At 40.8% G+C, this 21,936-nt stretch overlaps 1 protein-coding gene across 3 annotated transcripts; it reads left to right on the top strand.

Moving 5' to 3' along the window:
* The first annotated feature begins 9,525 nt into the window (after nucleotides 1-9,525).
* LOC147441039 (short-chain dehydrogenase TIC 32 B, chloroplastic-like) lies at nucleotides 9,526-20,063 on the top strand. 3 transcript variants are annotated; one of them, XM_086482784.1, is made up of 9 exons: nucleotides 9,526-10,041; nucleotides 10,147-10,408; nucleotides 11,135-11,366; nucleotides 11,767-11,846; nucleotides 12,283-12,436; nucleotides 18,875-18,953; nucleotides 19,188-19,275; nucleotides 19,384-19,430; nucleotides 19,611-20,063. In XM_086482784.1, exons 2-9 carry the CDS (start codon nucleotides 10,285-10,287, stop codon nucleotides 19,779-19,781), a joined length of 975 nt encoding a protein of 324 aa, XP_086338910.1. In that variant the 5' UTR covers nucleotides 9,526-10,041; nucleotides 10,147-10,284; the 3' UTR covers nucleotides 19,782-20,063. The 3 variants fall into 3 exon arrangements, with proteins under 3 accessions (XP_086338910.1, XP_086338911.1, XP_086338912.1); XM_086482786.1 differs by lacking the exon at nucleotides 19,384-19,430 and having other exon boundaries at nucleotides 9,528-10,041; nucleotides 19,611-19,772; XM_086482785.1 differs by lacking the exons at nucleotides 19,188-19,275; nucleotides 19,384-19,430.
* The last annotated feature ends 1,873 nt before the right edge of the window (nucleotides 20,064-21,936 follow it).

Consider the following 21,936-nt stretch of genomic DNA (forward strand, 5'->3'; position numbering starts at 1 on the left):
CATCTTTACTGAAAGTAAACCGCTTCTGTTGAGTCATCTGATCTATTTCCAAGGCTATATGCCGATCACTCGCTTGTACAACTACTTCTTCAAATTTTACCCAGTTGTCTGCGTACATACCAATAACCTCTTGTATTTGATCACGTAATTTTGGAGATACTAACCGATAAAACTCCTTGATCATATGCTTAGTTGGAATACCCATAAGCTCCATCTCTAACCTATAGCATGCAAGATATCCATCACCATCGTAGCCATCAATGTACCTCTTTGAGCATAATCTTTATCCAATGCTTCTTCCACTGCTTCAACCACTTTTGCATGCTTCATCTCAGCTTCATACGGTCGAGCAAACCCTTGCAATAAATCTGTTTGGTCCAAACCAAATTGCTCATAAGTAACTGCAGCTACTGTTGCAAGAAGGCATCAAATAGTTGCATCATCTGCTGCATCATTTCTTTTTGAGACGTTGGCGTCATCCTCTCTGCCAAAATTTCCCACTCTGGCTCGCTTCACCTCATGTTCACCAAAGATGTCGGTGGATTTTATGTTCGCGAGTTGAGCTCGATCAGCATCGGGCTGCTTGCTGTGAGAAATGGCGAGAGAGAGATGCACAACACAAGAGAACTTAACACAAAAAACTCCTTAGAAACCTTAAATTATACTAATGAACTCAAAATTTGAATACAGAAATCTTTGACAGTTGCGATAGGCACCGTGTGCCCTTAAATTTGTTGATATCTTGAGCGGAATCACGGACACCAAAGCCTTACTTGCTTCATTTCCCTTCCCTTGCTCTTCCCAACCACCTTCACGAGCACTACCTTCGCCTTCACTTGCTTCGGTTTCTTTAAACTCAAACAAACCTTTGAAAACTGCTAAAGATCTGCTTCTCCATCGACATAACTTAAAGGTGCCTCTTATAAATGTCAGGCCAAGGCCTAGAGGGCAGGGCCCGACCTCGGGGAGTCAAGGACTTAGGCCAAGGTCCGGACTGAAGGTATGGACAGGGGATCCGGTTAGGGCAAAGTGCCATGGGCTCTCCTATAATAGGTTGGATGGGAGGTGGATCCGTAGTCAGTCTCCTCTGTGTTTTACACTGGTATCAAAGCTAAAGTTAGCTCGGACAGGGGCGTGGTCTTCCTTTTTGCATGCTGCATGTGCATGGCCGTGGAGCTTCTCCCTTGCCAAGCGAGGAAGCGAGTCAAAGAGGGAGCACCGCGTGCAGGGCCTCTTGAGGTGGGGAGGGACAAACTGTCAACCTCAAGCAATCGCGGCACTTTTGGGCTCGGTGGGTGCACACTGCATTTTGCTGCAAATCCCGTCACACGGGAGCTACCCCTGAAGAGAATCGTGCGCACCCCCATCTCCTTGCCAAGAAATCGCGGCACTCTTGGGCGCCATAGCCGATAGCCTACATGTGTTTTTTCACATTTACAACGCCCTAAGGCCTTTGGCCTTGGGCATTATCCTCAAAAGTTTCTAGCAAGGGTGCATGCCCACCCGGCACACATGCGTACACGGCTCCTTCCCGGTTGTCGGCCAAGGTGCGACCTAATCTCGTCCACAAAGGACCAGGACATTCTTCGACAAGCCGTCAGCTTGCTGCATACTCTTCAAAATTGCAGAAATTACAGAAGTGCATCAAGGTTAATTTTATGACGGCTTTGAGATTTTCAAATAGGTATCCATCACCACTTGTTTCTTTGGAAAATCAAGTCGACTGGGACGTTTTCAAGCGGTGTATTTGAATGGGTAGAGTTACGGATTGACAAAGCTTTGATAAATAGCGTAATTAGCACGACTAATTCTCATCGTTTGTGATGCATATTACGGCTACGAGATTGTTTTTCGAATCAAGTTATCCTTCTTTCTCTCTCTTACACTGCACGCTGTTACCATGGATTCAGATATCAACATGACCTTTGATTTCGAGCAAAATACGCCTGATCCTTCTCATGATGGCTCGTGATCGGATACTCTCACGGAGGGTGCTTGCGAGGCTACGGGAGGAGATGGCGCTTATGAATTGCTCGATATCCAGGAATTTCGGGCACTTCAAGCATGCATCTGAGTAATGGAAACAAACTTTGTATCCCTAAATGAAAATGTCACTAAATTATCCACTTTAGTGATACAATTTATGCATCAGCAGGTCAAGGGCCCTGTTGACACACACACATGCATGAGCACGTTGCCGATGAGGGGCAAGGCCCTTTTGGTCGTGGACAAGGTCCATATCCGGATTCTCTGAACTCTCTCACTACAAAGGAGGTGGACGAGCTGTTGAAAAACACCAAGCCACCAACTTTTAAGGGAGAGGACTGCAATCGCAGTAAGGATGCAGTGAATATCTTTCTCAGCAAGTCGGATGGAATGCAGTGAATATCTTTCTCAGCAAGTCGGATGGAATTCATGCCTTACAGCATACTCCGGATGCAGTCAGAGCACTACAGACAAGTCTAACTCTGGAAGGCAAGGCCTATAAATGGTGGATGTCTCTCAAGGAGAAGAATATCATACCATAGAGTTGGGCAGCCTTTGAGGCTATGTTTCGAAAAGAGTTTTTGCCCACAAATGAGGCAGATAGAAATTGGACGTCTTGGGACACCTGTTCCATGCGCCAACACCCATCATTGCTTGAATATATCTCTTACTATCAAGATGTTATCCTCAAGTTGGAAGGGTTAGACACCTTTTCACAAGTTCATGGGTTTATCCATGGTCTGACGTTAGAGCTTAAGAAGCACGTCAAGACTCCGGACCCTAAAACACTTGAGGAGGCCATAGTGAAAGTACACATTCATGATGATCCAGATAAGTTTCTCAATGGCGGCTCCTTGCTGCTCACCCTTTCCACAAAAGAAAACCCCGACTGTGCTTCCTGCTTGTCAACCTGTTTTCTTTTATAGCTCCTGAGAACTTCATAAATAGCTTTAGCTCAATTTTATTTCTATCATTGCTCTGTCATTCACACGCCCCATGCCCTCACGATCCAAACTTCCCATCAAATTGTGCCTTGGGCTTTTAGACAAGCCGATTTCCCTAATGGTAATGATTTCTCACAATCCATATGGAATGAGAAGTTTCCTCATTATGATGCCCATGATGCCTCGAGTGCTTTGCCTGCTCTTCCTTATCGTTCATGAGTGCTTCAACCGCTCTTCCATCGGCATGAGTGATACTATCGGTAGAGGTCAAAACCCATAGCATAATCTTTACTCCAGAACTTCTGACATTGACAACTTCAAATTCCAAGTTATGATATAAAAATCCATTCCCACACCACATGAAGGCCATTGCATGCTTGCCTTCGTGCAAAAATGCTGTGCTCCCAACCATAATCCAAGCACTCATAAAAACACTGAATATGTGACTCCTGCATGAAATTATCCATACAGACGTACGACATTAGTGGATTGAAGAAAATGATGCAAGGGGTAGGCAAACCACCTAGCTACAATCTTTTGGTGCTTTGAATAAGACTTTGTATATACAATTGCTATCTTTTTGCTTTGTCAATAGGGGTTTACAATAGATTTTTCAATAAACATGATTGTGGCCGGGCAATGATGGTACAACTAAAGTGAGCCGGTGCTAGAAAGAGGGAAAAGTAGGTCCATGGGTATCTACAAATGCATGCCAGACAGGGATTTCATTTTAACATGATCACAAACATGTGAACACGTTAATGACATTTGTTGGGGTATAAAGCCCAATGTGGTCGCCCAGGTAAGTGGGCGGGCCGCCAGGTATGTACACATATTCTTTGGTAAAAACCTAATAAGAACTCACTATGCTCTACACATTACAGTAGAGCGAGTTCACCATATCGTCGTGCTCTTCTTCTCGCACTCTCTCTCACGTCGCACTTCCGCTCGTACTCCTTCAACATTGAGTGATCACGTTTCAAAGTACATGATCACATTAAACATTAAACATTTATTGACACATCACTTTTCTAGGTGGAAGAGGTTGTTCACACAAGAGATGCAACAAAAGCGTGTGCAGTGAGAGGAAGGTCTTACCCAGGTCATTGGGTAGTGTCTAGTCCTCGTGAACACTTAATCTCAACTCATTATACAAATTATTTGTGAATTCACTCTCCAATTTCATGGAGCACCCCTTCACAAATTTCTTGACACGCCTTGAAGTTCAAGAGGTATTGATTTTTTTTTGGGGATTAAAAAATTTTAGGGCTCTTATGTAGGGAAGATTGTTTAAAATTTTGCAATTTAACGTCTTGAATGCTTTTTTTTTTTCTTAAAAACCACTGTGGGAAGAGGGTTTAGACCCAAAGGGGCTTTGGAGCTTGGACACGAGAAGTATGTGGGATTCAATGTGAGAAAGAGAGATAAGCTTCTAGGAAATTAGGCCTTGGAGGCTTGTGGCTCAAGGGCTTGAAGCTCTTGAATGAGGCTTGTGGAAAAAAGGGATTGTAGGTCTTTGAGCAGTGCCATGGGAAACACCTCATGTGAGGTGTGAATGAAAACCTCAAGGATAAACTTGAACTTCAAAGTGCTCTGTTGATTTACCAAAGCTGCGACTCCTGACCCTTCTTAAACGTTTCTTTGTGGCATAGCCGGTTAGGACATATGTCCAAGAAGGGAATGGAAATCTTGTCTCGTTTTGGTTATTTGCCTGGCTTTTCATTTAATGATTTTGAATTCTGTGAACATTGTCTGTATGGTAAGCAAACACAGCAGCCACATAAGCATAGAAGCAGTAGAAGAGATACATAGTTGGCACTTGTTCATAGTGATTTGTGTGGACCTATGCCTAACCTATCTCTAGGGGGAGCTTCTTACTTTATGACATTTATAGATGATTACTCGAGGAAAGTATGGGTTTACTTTCTCAAGCACAAGGATGAAGCGTTTAGTGTTTTCAAAACGTTTGTGACACTTGTGGAGAATCAGAGTGGCAAGAAGCTTAAATGCTTACGCACTGACAATGGTGGAGAGTATGTTTCAAAGGCCTTTCAGGACTTTTGTGAGTCAAAAGGTATAAAACGTGAACTTATTGCTCCTTACAATCCTCCTCAAAATGGTGTTGCTCAGAGGATGAATAGGACCATACAAGAGAAGGTCAGAAGTATGTTGTCTAATGCACAACTGCCAAATGGGTTTTGGCCTGAAGCTGTATCAACAGCTGTTCATCTTGTAAATAGATCTCCTAGCAAGGTTTTGCAGAAGGATTCAGTGCCAGAGATGGTATGGTCAGGAAAAATGCCCTCATACAAGCATCTCAAAGTCTTTGGCTGTGAGGCATATACTCACGTTCCAAAGGAATTTAGGAACAAACTTGAGCCAAAGAGTAGAAAGTGCATCTTTCTAGGCTATGGTAATTCTGGTGAGATGGGGTACAGACTTTGGGATCCTGAATCCAGAAAGGTTGTCCGCAGCAATGATGTTCACTTTAATGAATCCAAATATCATTCTAAACCAGAGAGGGTTGAGGAGATTAGAAGAGTTGTCTTCCAAGAAGATGGACCTGCACGTGCAAGACAAAATGTCAGGGCTCAAGAGGAGCAAGGACATGATAGAGTGGAACCACAGGTTGTGGCTGAGCCTGAGCCACCTATTGTGCGTAGATCTGGACGTGTCACGCGACCTCTTGATAGGTTTGTTCCATCTATGAACTATGTCATGTTGACTGATTGCAATGAGCCTTCATGTTACAAGGAAGTAGTGCAAATGAAGGACTCCGAGAATTGGCAATTGGCCATGCAGTCAGAGATGACAGCTCTGCATAAAAACCAGACATGGAAGCTAGTTAAATTACCACGGGGCAAAAAGGCTCTACCCTGTAAATGGGTTTACAGGTATAAGATCACCGCTCATGATAGTCAGCCAAAGTACAAAGCAAGGCTTGTTGCCAAGGGCTTTAAGCAAGAACAAGGCATTGACTTTGAGGAAGTCTTCTCTCCGGTGGTCAAGATGACTACATTGAGATGCTTTCTTGCATTGGTTGCCATATTAGATTTGGTGTTGCACCAAATGGATGTCAAGACAGCGTTCTTGCATGGTGATTTAGATGTGGAAATTTACATGCAACAGCCAGAAGGGTTTGTTGAGAAAGGCAAGGAAGATTGGGTATGCCAGTTGTTAAAGAGTCTTTATGGCTTAAAACAATCACCGAGGGCATGGTACCATAAATTCCACAAGTTTATGCTTTCTCAAGGCTACAAACGTAGTGAGTTCGATCACTGTCTATATACAAAGAAGGCTAAGGATGGCAGTTGGCTGATCCTTATTTTGTATGTGGATGACATGTTGATTGCTGGCAAGCACTTGGAAGGAATTTCAGCTTTGAAGTCAAAGATGGCAAAATCGTTTGACATGAAAGACATGGGTGAGGCAAGTCATAGACTTGGTATGCGCATTGAGAGAGACAGATCAAAGAAGTTGATTTGGTTATCTCAAACAGAGTATATTGACAAGGTTTTGCAACATTTCAATATGGAGAAGGGAAAGGCATTGAGTGTTCCATTGCCACCATATGTGAAACTTAGCAAACAAGATTGTCCTGTGTCTGAGGAAGAACAGGCTGAAATGGATAAGATTCCATATGCGTCTGCAGTGGGTAGTTTGATGTATGCAATGATTGCTACTCGCCCAGACATTGCATTTGCAGTGGGAGTAGTAAGTCGATACATGTCAAACCCAGGCAAGAAACATTGGGAGGCAGTGAAAGGAATATTGAGATACCTGAAAGCTACAAAGAGTATGCGTATATGCTATGGGAGTCAGGAGCTAAATGTAAAGGGTTTTACAGACTCAGATTATGCAGGTGACTTAGACAACCGAAGGTCTACGTCAGGGTATGTCTTTACATTGGCTGGTGCAGAAGTATCATGGCGTTCTAGATTACAAGATTGTGTTACTCAGTCTACTACAGAGGCTGAATATGTTGCAGCATCAGAGGCATGCAAAGAATCAATTTGGCTTAATCGACTAGTAACAGATTTGGGAATCAAAGAAGAGATGCCTGTGTTATATTGTGATAGTCAAAGTGCTATACAATTGGCTCGCAATCCAGTTTATCACTCAAAGACAAAGCATGTGGATGTGAAGTATCATTTCATCAGGGAAATGCTCGAGGATAAGCAACTTTAGCTTGTCAAAGTTCACACCACAGAAAGTCCTGCTGATCTACTTACAAAAGGACTTCCCTCAGAGAGCTTTGCGCATTTTCGCAAGCAGTTAGGTGTAGGGTAGTACATCACTTCTCTACATCTCTTGTATATTAGCTTCTCTCACACTTAAAGTACCACATTGGACTTTAAGTGGGAGGTTGTTGGGGTATAAAGCCCAATGTGGTCGCCCAGGTAAGTGGGCGGGCCACCAGGTATGTACACATTTTCTTTTGTAAAAACCTAATAAGAACTCACTATGCTCTACACATTACAGTAGAGCGAGTTCACCATATCGTCGTGCTCTTCTTCTCGCACTCTCTCTCGCGTCGCACTTCCGCTCGTACTCCTTCAACATTGAGTGATCACGTTTCAAAGTACGTGATCACGTTAAACATTCACGTGACTTTCCCTTAACCCGTAGAAATCATCCAATTCAGTAAGATCAATGACATGTGAAACAACCTTTGTTGATTTTGCAGGTGATATCAATATGGTGGATAAAATCTTAGATAGATGGAACCACTCACGGAGAGTTATTTATGGTATAGAATAGGTAACATGCGACAATTTGATGGATTCCACTGATACAGATGTTTGGAGATACTACACGTGGAAAGCAAGTTTTTTTTTTCCCTTCCTCTTTTCTTTTGACGTCCAAACCATGGGATCTCTTTAGATTCCAGCTAATGCAAACATTAGTACTACCTATTAAGATTTTTTGATCCCTTATATCATGCTAGTTTGTCAAGAAGCTTAGAGAAAAGGATTTCTTCGTGGACACCTCAATACTAGAGTCATCTAGCTTATTCTTAATAGAGGGAGATTTTAGAAAATTAAAAAGCTATCACTTTTCCCAATTTTGTCTATAGAATTTTGTCCTATTGTTGACTAGAAGGACTACATGTTTTTTTAAAATGATTTTGAGAAGGATTATGACATGATTCAATGAGACATTGTATTTTTGTCATTATATCATTATTTCAGTCAATACATGGTATGAGTGTTGGCAGATCTTTTATTTGAGTATTTACATAATCTTTGTGTTAATGCTTTTGCTAAGGTTGCAGTTAATGGTGTTTTGAGTCTATCCCATTAGGAAATCTAGTAGACAAGACTACTCATGAGCACCTTTGCTACATGCAATTTTTTCAGATGCATTTTGGTGGTTGATTGATGATGCCATGTAGAGGGGGTCTTCACATTCTGGGAATGTTTTTAGTGCTTTTCTGCTTGGCTAGTGGCCCTATTATCAACCCTTCCCAATGACCCTTTTTCTTTGTGCTTTCCTTTTATAACTCATTCAAACATTTTTTGGGGCAAAAAAGTCGGGGCCTGGGCATGAGCTCTGTGTGTGTGTGTGTGTGTGTGTGTGTGTGTGTGTGCGCGCGCGCGTGTGTGTGTGTGTGGCCCCTCATCTACTCTTCCTCGACGATAGTAGATTTTTATCTACTGCACCCCACCCATTCTTCTCTTTGATTGGGCCTTTGGAAAAGGTCAAGTAGGTGATATCTTAGTTGGCCACGTGATCAAATGGTGTCTCAATGTGCCATCGTTGAGTTCGTCTTTATTTATTGTAGGTTGGGAGAAAATGTGTATCTTGGTGTCCTACGTCTCCAAATGACATGGGGTGATTAAGGCAAGACTGCTATGGTTGAGATGAGACTTGGCTTGGGACAGTCTTGATCGTAGGATTGAGTCTGTGAACTAGGGTGGGATGCCCAAGTTAACCCTTATTTACCCCTAGTTCACCGACTAAATCGGATGGCTTAGATCACCCTCATGACTAAGTAATACATAGCATTAAAGAGGGCCGAGGCGGGGGGGATCAAGGGCAGGGAAGTTCGAGCACGAAATTTGGGGAGATCGCAACCGTCGATGCACACTTAAAAACTAAACCCGACCACGAATTAAACCCGAGCAACGCCTATAAATTAATAATAAAGGGTTGTAAAGTTGCATCTGGGTACAACATGCGTGCGCAGGTGAAATTGCTAGCTCATGCATCACAAAACTCGGGCTGCGAGGTATTGGGTTCAAAACCTGGGTCACTTAGTGTCGTGGTTAGATCACCCCCAAGTTCCAACCTGTGATGCCTATTGTCAACCGTAGATCCTCCATGAAGGACTTCTTGTGTGAGATAGTGATGAGACTTCGCGTCCTGCAAGGTGAATGGTCTTGTAGACTTTAGTCTTGTAGATGACGAGACACAGCAACCACTGGGTAAGCCCATACATGCACACACACTTTGGGAAGGTAAGGATTTTGTGGGAGGGCGTGGGGGCTTTCAATAAAGAATGAGAAAAGAAAGAAGCTTATTACACTCGGGTAATTAGAAGCTTTGTGAAAATGGGCAGGCTTTAGAACCAGCATAAAAGGGGGCAAATCGTATGTGAAAGCAGGGAAGGCCATTGGCAGACAAGGGAACAAAGGCATCCAAGCATTGTCTTGAGACAAGGCATGAGCAATGAGCAATGAGCATCGACAGAAGCACACCTAGCTATTAGCCAAACCGTTCTCTCCCCCGGGCCCCTACTCTCTCGCCCAACACACACACACACACACGCGCGCGCGCACGCACAACCCACAGAGCAGGGGGGCAGCGTAGGCTACGTAATGACAGCGGTCTCATTAGCAGATTTGCCTTGACATAAGTAGAACACAAACCCACAACAGCACTAATTCCCGTGTTGCGATCATAACCTTCTTAAAGCTTATGATCAGCTCTTACCCTTCCCCATGCGTGTGCCCAAGAAATAGAAGAGCCCCAGGAATGTGGCGTTTCATTGAGCTCCCCATTTTGCAAGTTTTCTGGTCTGCGTGGGAGAAGCTAGAGAGGAGCGAGCTACGACGTGGTCTGGCATGGTCGGAAAGCATCGCCCCAGCGCCTACCTCATAAATTGCAGGTGCCTGTCTACTGCATGCATGTTGTATTCTCCCTCTTTAGATGCGTGCACGTTGTATTTCGCAGTAGATGACGATGATGATGGAGGACATTGTGGCATACACAGATACTACAAACCTTCCGATTTCATACACTGCTGCCCCTCTCAGGGTTCGCATCGGGACCCATTGGTGTGTGTGAAATCTCGCCGTGCAGAGAAGTTCAGCAATATTCAATAAAGAGAGCTTCATATTATATATAAGAGATGAGCAATTTGTTGCTGGAATACCTCAGTGGGGCACCAGGCAAAAGTGGGTTTGGCTCAAGCTCCACTGCAGAGGATGTCACTCTTGGCCTCTGCTTACACAACCTCACCGCCATTGTCACAGGTCCACTCCGCTCCCTCTTTTTGATTGCTGTTCATGCAGCCTTTTTTCACATTTGTTCACCTTGCAAGCAATGGTGTTACTGTGTTCACTTCTATTTAGGCACTGGATATGTCTGGGCTAAATGCACTACAATAGAGATCATAGTTGTAGTCTGGAAGCCTATGATTGCACAATGCTTACTATTTTCTAACGGAATACATGTTGAGAATTGTGCAAAGATGGATCTTGATGTCGATTCATGTGAGCTGCTGAATGCAAAACTGTCTACTATATATGTAGTTTTTTGCCGTAAGCAGAGTTTTATGGTCAATGCTGCATATCTGTCATAAAGGAATAGCACCTGAAAACCTCATTATGGCACTTGAACATGACAATGCTTTATTTATTGGCCCAAGCATGTCCCTGCGTGGGGACGGAAGGGGTGCTTGGTTTGGGAATTTCAACTATATGTAGTTGTCGCTTGCAGTGGATGCCATGGGCGTAATACAGCTTAATAAAAAAGCTTGCCAGTAGACATGAGAGCAGTAGAATGATCTCTTGCTAAATCGGCAATAATTTGTGAATCATAAGGCACCGGGCCCCTTCTAGCTCCATGTTTGCTGCGTGCATCTAAAGGAATAAATGCTTTGAACCCATTAGGAGTGGATCCATAGGGAGTAGATAATCTACAGTCTGTTTTAAAATTACATTATCAGTAATTAAGGTTTATGGATTTGTCAATAACAGGGGCCACCTCTGGCATAGGAGCTGAGACAGCAAGAGTACTTGCAAAGAGGGGGTGTTGCGTAATAATCCCTGCACGGAACTTGAAAGCGGCACAAGCCCTCAAGGAATCCATCTTGCAAGAGACGCCACATGCCAAAATCATACCTCTCAAAATGGACCTCAGCTCTTTCTCCTCCATTCGGTCCTTCGCTGAGAAATTTCTCACCCTCAACCTTCCGTTGAACATACTCGTGTGAGTAGCTCAGCCTTGCTTTTCTTTCTAGAAGGGTTTGTCAATGTCATGGCATCTTAGCAGTGTTTGGTACCGGTCTCGTCTAAAGGTGAGGCTCAAAGACTGAATAGAATGCTGGTTCAGGCGGTTGCATCGAGTTGCATCAAGCATCACTAGTGATTATTTTGGGTTTATCAGGTCTATATTGTCATGAGTCCTATAAACAGCTAGTCATTTCAGATGCTGCCTTAAAAGATTTAAATTGAGATCCTTTTGCAATCGTTTGTCGGTCTCTGGAAAAATAAGTTGGGTTTTTGTCTGCACATACTTCATGCCTTCTTTTTAAACATGTACTATTGGGAAGAGGAGTATTCTGATGATGTGCCCATGCGTTGATTCTTTGCTCCCTTGCCTCTTGCAGCAATAATGCTGGTGTCTTTTGTAAAACGTTCCGAAAGTCGGAGGATGGATACGAGATGAGTTTTGCGACAAACCATCTAGGTAGGCATTCATAATCTAGGCATTGCTGTAGTTGAATCGGGTTACATGTAGATGGTCTGTTTGTCAATCAATTGGCTGACTTTATACACATGTAGATGGTCTGTTTGTCAATCAATTGGCTTACTTATACACATGATTTTGACAATTTATTAGCCCTGTAGATTGTGTGGTCCATTATATTAATGTTAGTTGAACTTTGCACAGATTTTGGTATCGGCTAATTAACTGGCATACTTGTACATACTGCATATCTTTGGAGTTTCTAATCGATAGACGAGTAAGGTTAACGTTTGGGGTCCTTATAAGTCACTTTGTTATGCAGATGGGTTTGATTGTGTAGGAACTTAGGAAACAAAAAAAGCTTTGTTCCCTCATTTTCGACATCACTTATGCAGAGTTAAAGCTTTGTGTTGTGTTGCCTGGTGCGGTGGGGCAGGCCATTTTTTGCTGACCGAGATGGTGTTGGAGAGGATGGTGACAAGCGCCGAGGAGATGGGTGTGCAGGGCAGGATTGTGAATGTGGCGTCGTGCTTGCACAGGTGGGTGGGCAAGCATGGCATCGCCTTTCACTCCCTCCACGACAAGCACAGGTAACTAACCCCCCCCTCTCTCTCTCCCCTACACTTCTCTTCTTCTTCTTCTCTCTCACTTGCCAACATCGAGAGTCCTAGCCCTCTTATAAGACGATACCAGGCACCCCCATAGCTCCTCCAGATTGGAGGGCCCATTAGCAGGCAGAGAGGAAACCTAAATCTGTTCCCTTTGTGCCTTTAGCAGGCTTATGGGAGAGGCCTCTTAGCCCCCTTTGGTTGCTTCAGTCTAAGCACTAAAGCTCTTAATGTTGCGATGTTAAAGCCCCGTCTCCAACGACCTCTTGGGCTTTCTGCTCGGACTTGAGCTTGGCATGATTTTGGGCACCCTAGGCAAAATCACAACCGTAGATTTGGCGCCACAAATTTACAAAATGCCACCCGAAACTCCCAAAATTACCAAATTTCTTGAACTTACACTCGTCCATATTTACGACATTGATCCAATTCGGCACACGGGTGGGCCTCAACACTAAGTAACACACCCTTCGGCGGTGGGATCAACGATTGTTGGAATCTCGAGGCGGATGGACGGCCCAACAAAAATGGATGCCCTCCTTGTGGCCACGTGATTTGAACCCAACACCTCACACTTGCAAGGTTGACAGCCTAACCATCTCGCGCGCACGCATCATGTGACATGCGTAGCAAGCATAACATTTATAACTAAACTCAGATGCCCAATGTCCCTTGTCCTTGTTTGCTTTTCACCGATCGGATGGTGCAGAGTTAATGTGTAAAAAATGCCGGATATTTAAAAAAATATCCTCTTTGAATCTATCCTAAAGGGAACGTTGTATCATGTATGTTTGTGAAATTGATTTTTTCGGAAACACTGGGTGAGAAGAATACCCTTCCCCCCCCCCCCCCGTTTATAAATAACACGGGGTCCAACTCGCGGGATCGACGGCGGAGGCGAGTGGACGGCATCGCGCGCGATTTGGGCCGTCGGATCGACGCAACAAGGGGGGTCAGAGCTTTTCATTGCGCAAAGTCGCATTGTATTCAGCAACACCCGATAGGGCAGGTGGATAAGGTTGTGGATTGCGGAGTGGGAGGTCGTGGGGTCGAAGGGCGGGACGCGCAGCAGGGAACCTCAATTTTTTATTAAACTACCCACGCGATCAACGGCTGATCTTCCCCCCGCCGTTGATCCCATGAGTTGGACCGGTGTTAGTTATCAACGAGGCCCTCCCCCCCCCTCCCCCCCCCCCCCCCCCTCCCCTTCTCTTTTCTTTTTCAAGCTGTCCAGGACGGTAGGACGGACCACATGCACCAAAATAAATTCTAGTACTCTTCTCTCTTTTCGGAGAATATTATATGAATTGTTTGACATAAGAAAGTGAGCATATTCTGGTGAGTCACGTGCAATTCACAAGGAACGGAAAGCAAGTAAAACAACAGTTCTAATGTTTTTCCAAAGTCTAAGGAAAGGGCGAGCAGTTTATAGTGTTCAAATTTCACTCCGCAACCTTGGGAATTGAAAGTTCTCTTGAAACTTTGGCAATTGCTTGGAATGCATAGTTGAAGGGAACAAAAGAGTGCAAAAGTCTTTTTGACTATTGACTCTCCTTGAAGTAGCCACATAACTTGCTAGAATATCAATAACTCCACTGAGTCCACTCTCACAATTACGTAATGGCGCTCCCTTATTATATTCATTTTCCTTACGATTCCCTTCATTCCATCTCCAGGCAATCATTTAGCTGTACCTCATAAAAAAGGAAGAGAAGATGGAACTCGTACCCACATGAGCGTAGCATCGAACCTACGTGCTCTCATCTAACCACTCGAGCAGCAGTCCTCAAGTGTTGCAAAGCCATCTATTTCATTAAAAAAAAAACATTACGCTTACAACCCACCCTTTCGTTGCGCTTACCCTTTCACTTCATCCACCGCCTTGCTCGTGGACTCCAAGAGAAGATAATGCCTTGGATAGGAAGCTCTCTCTCTCTCTCTCTCTCTCTCTCTCTCACACACACACACACACACACACACACACACACACACACACACACACACACAAACACCCCGTCCCCCTGCTCCTCCCCCTCTCTGCCATGCCACTAGGAAAGTCTGCCCGAGAGTGCATCAATGCATTACCGTCATAGTTTTCGTTTGTTGGCTACGCACAACATTCATTTGCTTCCGTGTCACTTCAAATTCTGCTCCTATTTTCTTTTTCGAAATGTTTGAGTAAGACATTCACTTTGTTGGATAAGAGTGTTTGTTGATGTGGGCCATGAAGGTGCATAAAGAGGTTTAAAGCAATGAGTAGCTTATGGGGCCTCTAAGCCTCTTTACAAGCATCACTTTTTTTTACAATGGCATGAAATTATGATCTAGTGAAGGGTTTACTCACGGCCCTTCCTTGAAAATCACATAGTTTGCATAAGGAATCAACAAAAAGAGGAAATCATCAAAAATCGTGACAAGCTTCATTATGATTCACAGTCACCTTGAGGATCTAACCACGTCATGCACCTGTGGGCTAGGAGAGACCTAGTGTTGATATTATTATGAATAACAATGATTCGAAGATTACGTTTGTGAATAATGACATTCTTAAAGTGGGAATTTACTCTTGATGATGCCATTTACCTTTAGAAACAAGATGATGACTTCACAATGGCTTCAAGAAGACAACATTTTTTATTGTAATATATTGAGTGATTATTAGAACACATTTTACATGTTAATGGACTTGCAGTGCTCGGAAAAAATGTCTCACCTTAATATGATGCTGTTAAAAACTTGAAAAATAAATCTAATTTTCTAAAATTCTCTCTTGACAAATTGAAGAGAAAGAATTTTGCATGTTGATATTTACGAACACTGTAATGGAGAGAGATTATAGAGATAGATGCACATGCTTTCATACATACTCACTCACTTCCATAATGAAAATGTCAAATGAGAATAGTAAGGTTTTGTTACAAAGAAAACTGAACGGGTCATGATTGTCAGCACATTTGCAAGGTTCTTTCTTATACATACATACATACATACATACATATATATATATATATATATATGCACACACGCGTGTCAAATAGCATTTAACATTGCATACCAACAATTAAAATAATAATTTTTTATATTTTATTAACCAAGCCACGATGTGAACAATCAACTATTAAAATTATATGGTCTGAGTTCAAATGTCAATAATCAAAGTTATCTTGATGGTGACCATTGGATGGTGAGAAGTTTGTACGTTTTCTCTACCACTCTTTTATGGCTTTCTTCAGGCCAAGAAAACATATGCTCTTCATCGGCATGTGTGTTCTAAGGCCGTTCCAAAGCTTATTAAGACTTTTGTGCCTCTGAATATTTTTGGTATGTTAAAACATGCCATAGAGGAGGAGAAAGGTGTACATATTTTTGGATATCTATTTTTGGCCAAGAAGGCTATAGGGGAGTGGTAGAAAACAAGTGCAATTCTTCTTTGCACCTCTCACTATCCAATGGTCACCATCACATTAACTTTGATTGATGACGTTTCAAGTCATTTCAAACAAAACTCTTACCATATAATTTTAGTAGTTAATGGGTCACATCATGGTTTGCTTAATAAACTATAAAGAGTATTTATTTGAATTGTTGATATTAAAAGTTAAATGCTATTTGATACACACACACACACACACACACACACACACACACACACACATATATATATATATATATAAAAGAAAGAACCTTACAAATGTGTTGACAATCACGACCCTTTAAGTTTTCTTTATAATGAAGTCTTATTATACTCATTTGAACGTTTTCATTATAAAAGTGTGTGCACGTGCATCTCTCTCTCTCTCTCTCTCTCTCTCTCTCTCTCTCTCTCTCTCTCCCCGATAACATGTTAATGTGTTTCAATAATCGCTCAATTCATTACAACGAAAAATATTGTCTTTTGGAGGCCATGGTGAAGTTCTTACCTTGTTTAGCATGTAAAGGGGTCTCTTCATTTAAGGGCCTAATGTGACTTTCTTTTCCCTTTTTGTTTTAAAATGGTTATGTGAGCATTCACGTTGTAGAAATAGGCCTCAATAGGGTCTTCACAATTTATTGATTTATATTGGCATGATTAATAATTAAGCGTATCATTCTACATATGCTTTTTTTCTGCAATATCTACGACTGTGAGTAACCAGGAAAGAATGTACAATTAGCTCAAGCACGCAGGTGTCTTGAGGGATCATTCTACTTACGTTAAACATGGTGTTTATCTTTTGGCTATTCAAGGGCTCATTGTAAATTCATTTTTGAGTTGATTTAACTCCCAAGTGTGAATGGCCCAAAAATAAAAATCCTTTCAAAGTCATCTTATTGGGCGAATGTATCAAATCTCTAGTGTCAACATGATACTAGAAAAGATGTACATGAAGAACTTGGGACGTATGAAATTATCATGATGGCCTTGCATTTTGGCATCATGGTTGTCAACTACCTTATTGCAATTGTTTCACCATCTTGGAGATCAATCAAAAGGGTCTCCTCAAAATGAGAGAATATTTTAAAAGATAATCAATGTTCTTCTCAAAAATGTACTAGGTATCCCCAAACTGTGGCTAATAGCTCTTGCAATATTGTTGGGTGGATTTCACACTCACAAACTTTTCAAATACATCAGAATTGTTCCCTAGGATTGTTTGGTACCAAAATTTTCACGAATTTAAATAAAATGGTATATGAAATCTGAAAGAAGTCTCAAGATTTTTTTTTCAAACTTGTAAAATGTTAGTCAAAGTACTCATAAAAACTATAATTCCTCAATTCCGTACACAACCTCATGTTTTGGGTGTTGGCCTATAGATAGATTTTCAAATTTTGGGTTTTTTAATTATAACAAAAATATGTTCTAGGAGCTAAGTTATGAAGCTTGAATTCTTGATATAATAAGAATTTTCTATCTATAAACCGTGAAATCTATGAAAAATCTTATTTTGATGAGATACTCTATTCAATTTATGAAAAAGTTATTAAGATTGCTCTAAATTTTGATGATTTTTTAAATCTTAAAGCTTATCACCATAATCTTAATATGGTATTGAAAGTTTGGCTATGTTCTTGATCTCATATTTGACTCAAGGCATAAACATGACCTATAAATCTTTTCTTTAGCTTATCGAAATATTTATGAAAAGTTGTTGAAAACATAGGGCACTTTATCGTCTCAAACCACTTGAGTGTCTAATTATAGAACTAGTGCCAAGTGGGATGATGCCTTCCTAACTAAGGACGCTCTATAAGGGCTAGGTCTCACTATGAATTAGTGAAACTAGTGATTTTAAAGATATTCCAATTATGTATCTCTACCTTTGAACATTTGTGAAAAGAAAGCATGGCATGACCTATTCTTTCCTTATTACTTCACGATTCCTTGATGTACTTCCTTCATTTGATCATTTGAGGAGCACAAAAGAACAGGGAAATTCATTGGTTAGCCTTCCAAGAGCAACGTTAATACCCACAAAAGAGTGTGTTTATTAAGGGAATTTCTAGAATTTAGGAACTTGTTCCCCTTATGAAGCCTGAGAGTGTGACCAAATCATAGTAAATTCAACTTATTGTAGCAAAACTTACTAATCGGGTGCAAGACTTGGCCCTAAGAGAATATCCCAAGCCATTGCTTTGGTAGTTCTCAAGTAATAGAAAATGCTTATTGGGAGTAAGGGTGAAATAAGAATGTCAATTGACAATATATGAATATACTGTGTTTGCCACTTTTAGGTTGATAACAAAAATAGCACATAAAAATGGAATAAATGCATAGAAATCTACACGAGGTATTGTGTAGGCAAGTTTTAAAGAATAAAGGAAATAACACATGTTTTGAAATAATTTTTACTAAAATCATTAGGTCTCAATAAGTCATGGAGTAATCGTTTGACAAAGAATATCTTGAAGGTAAGGCCACTAGATATTTGTCAAGAATAGGGCGATTCCCAAAACTATACAAATTTGGGGTGAAATTCCATCTTTGAAATAAGGGAAGTCTTGATCTTTCAAGCAACATATCCTTACTATCTTTTCTACTCTTAAGCTTTTTGCAAGAACAAAACCTGTGAAATTTTCTCGTCGATTTGTGCATCCAATCAGAAGTATGGAGCATGCACCCACAAAAGAATTTATCCTATTGAAAGGTGCATGGTTGATTTTTTTAACGGGAAGTTTACCTATTTTTGGGTATTTTACCCACTTTTTTTTTGGTAATAACCCTTTAAAAAATACACTTCATTGCAAAAGAAAAAAGTGGAATATTTGAAATTTGAAGGGCATGGGTGGGGGCGCCCGTCCAAAATCAACCTTGGAAATGTTCGTTGAGTATGCAATGTGCATCCACAAATAAATGCATAAAGTACTCATTCATGTAAAAGTTTCCAAAATTGTAGAAATATGTTTCAAGGTGGTTTTGCTTTTTGTATCATTGTGCAGTTATGTGGAGTCTAGCAACTATGCACAATCAAAGCTTGCCAATATTCTCCACTCCAAGGAGCTTGCAAGAAGGCTCAAGGTTGGTTTTCTTTTGGAGACTATGAAAACCCTCTTTCGTTCTATTTGGATATAAAAATTGTACTTACTAAAATTAGATAATCATGAATTGGTATTTATACTTGGGTTTATCGAAAAGTATATAGTATATATTTCTAATCAAGAAATTAAAAGAGACAAATTTTTGTTTTGTTTTTGTAATGATCATTGTGGTTATGCCCTTTTCAAGTAAAATCTTAAATATCATTTTATGTAGAAAGTTGAAGCTTATGTAACCGCAAATTCTGTTCACCCTGGGATAGTGAAGACAAACATAACTCGAGATAGAGGAGGTCTTTTGACAGGTGAAACTTCAATTTTGACTTCGATTACGAATGAAAGACAATGTTGATAATGTGCATGTTTAGTTGAAACTGTTTCTTTTCTTGATACAAAAATTGGTTTCTTTGTAGATTTGATTTTTCGAGCAGCATCTGTGTTCATGAAAACAATACCACAAGTGAGTGATATGCTGATGATTGGCATCTTGTGCTATTTGTTGTAGACTATGTGCAATGTGCGTGATTTATGTGCATGGATTTGTGTAATAAGATATGCGTATAAGATTTAATCTAGTCTACATTGACTTCCTAAAATGTCATCAAGAATCTTTCTGACAGTGCATGTCATTGTAATGTAGGGTGCTGCAACGGTGTGCTACGTCGCTAGCCACCCAAACCTAGAAGGAACCTCGGGAAAATATTTTGTTGATTGTAATGAAGCAGAGTGCTCTTATGTAGCTAGTGATGAAAAGCAAGCAAGCCACCTTTGGAGCTATAGCGAGAAGATTACCACCTTGAGACCTTTATAAGATTGATAATTGTGCTCCATTTTTCTCTCTTAGTTAGGGCTTGTAACATAGCTTGCACTTATGTGTGCTACAAGAGCTTCATTGTATAGTGATTGTGAAGATTTTGCATCAAACTCAAGTGATTTATTGGAAGCACTTGAAATCTAGGATCATATTACATTTGTGCATAAACGACAACCACGACGAAGAGATCTCGCTTCATCAAAGAGTACATACGTGGAGATGTTCTCAATGTAATTTATACTTGGTTGAAAGTTGACTTTTCAAGCTTACACTATTTCACTTCCTCTTGTATACTTTACATATACTATACATAAATGTTTAAAAACACATGTGCACATTACACTTCTATACATTTTGATAGGATTTTTTATGGTTTTACAAATTCAGTACTTACTGTGTCATTAACCCATAATTGAAAAGCAAGAAATGGTAATAATGGCAAGTTCAAGAAAGAGCACACTCTCAATTTGCAAAGTCCTGTGTCGTTATCCATGCTTGAAAAAAAGCTAGGTTTAGTGTAATCCCACCTACAAATTTTGAGATTTACTTTTAAATATTAAATTTAAAGGGGAGAAAAACCCACAAGTTCAGAGAAATTTACTATAATACTTTTAAATTTAGTCTGTACCTCTAATATTTCTCATATGTAGGTCTCCCGAGTTTTTGGAAAGAAGTTTTTTTTTAGCACTGGTCATTATTACAATTTGAAGACGAGTTCAATGAATAATATTTTTGCACACAGCTTGGCTTTATCATTGGGTAGAATGAAATCATTAATTTTTAGTTGAAACCCATCCTTTTGGATTTTTTGATACGATAGAAAGTCCTAATTTAATGCTCTTTTAAGGGATGAAATGCCCATTGCCATAATTGTCTTATTGAAAAATAGTGGGAAGCTATGGAGCTCCATGTGACGAAGTAGACTCTCAATGGAATCAATGTTTGCAAAAAACCAGCCTTCAACGTTTTGAGTATTTTCAACCAGCTAAAATTGCAAAATCCCTCGGTGGGTCCACTATAAAGAAGCCCCCTATATAACATGTGTTCGCAGGGTACTAAAAAACCCCTCTATTAAAATAATGACAAAAATAGATTGACCCTTCTTTTTTTTAATGAATTAATGGGTTTTTTCCCAAAATGAGTTAAAAAAACCCTCTTAATAATGTATCTATGTTCAATTGCTTAAATTTTCAAAAATAAAAAATCCCTCTTGTTGAACTCACGTGGTATATTAACATGAATTATAGTGGACCTCCTTAGCAAAATCCCAACTAGATTTTGAGTAAACTTTTACAAGTTCCAGTGTGAAAATAAAAAAAAGCCTTACCTTAAGTCTCGGAGCGTTTTAAGCGGGTCCTTTTCCTCTCTTGTTAATAAAAAAAGTTTTTGGGTCTTGATTCTTTATGTCAAACTTTAACGAGTGACAAAGAAATTTCAGGATTTAATGTCAATCAAAGAGCTATAGCATCCTCCAATAATGTCATCATGATTCAAAAGATCGCACGTCTCCTTCTCTTTTGGGATGCTTCTGCAAACAACTCCTTTCCAAATGTTCCACTCTCCTTGAGGTGACAACTAGCTCTTTTTCTTTCCAATGTACCTCTTGCAAAAGAGATGAAGCTAACTATCAGCAATACAACCTCTTAATAGGGTAAGTGGGCCAATAGGGGGATGCCTAAGAAAACAAGAGACGCTTATCGCCCGTGCTACGTCATTTTGAGCTGTGAGAGGCGCGATGAAGAGCCCATGGCGAGGACTATCTGCAACAAAAGATTCAACACAAAAGATAGCCGACTGACAAAGATCAATGGCATTTTCTTTTTCCCGTGTAACAAAACAGGGTGCGAATAGCAATACTATCAGGAGGGAGTTATGGATCGCTGCAGCTTGCAAGGTTCAAACCAGAATCAGACGACTGAGATCCATTGTAGCTCGTGTTGAACATGAAAGCAGTGGCCCATCTGTGTACCATAAGTGGTGCGTAAGGTTAAATCTTTTGGGACGGGGATCATCCTTGAACTGGACCCCGTACTATTATTGACCCTTGTACCCTATATGTGTTAAATTATAGTGGTCTACTAATTTGGACAATGTTGTTCTAGGACAAGTATACCTGCCATCTTGCCCACAAACTTAGCATGTTCACGGCTAC

Source organism: Adiantum capillus-veneris, chromosome 15 (assembly GCF_014529385.1).
Source record: "Adiantum capillus-veneris isolate H3 chromosome 15, ASM1452938v2, whole genome shotgun sequence".
Lineage (NCBI taxonomy): Eukaryota > Viridiplantae > Streptophyta > Polypodiopsida > Polypodiales > Pteridaceae > Adiantum > Adiantum capillus-veneris.

Bases quoted from the DNA above. Each gene is read 5' to 3' on its own strand.
- LOC147441039 (XM_086482784.1), top strand. From the start codon at position 10,285: ATGAGCAATTTGTTGCTGGAATACCTCAGTGGGGCACCAGGCAAAAGT. The intron at 10,409-11,134 runs GTCCACTCCGCT...TGTCAATAACAG, and splicing joins CCTCACCGCCATTGTCACAG to GGGCCACCTCTGGCATAGGA. The intron at 18,954-19,187 runs GTTGGTTTTCTT...CATTTTATGTAG, and splicing joins AGCTTGCAAGAAGGCTCAAG to AAAGTTGAAGCTTATGTAAC.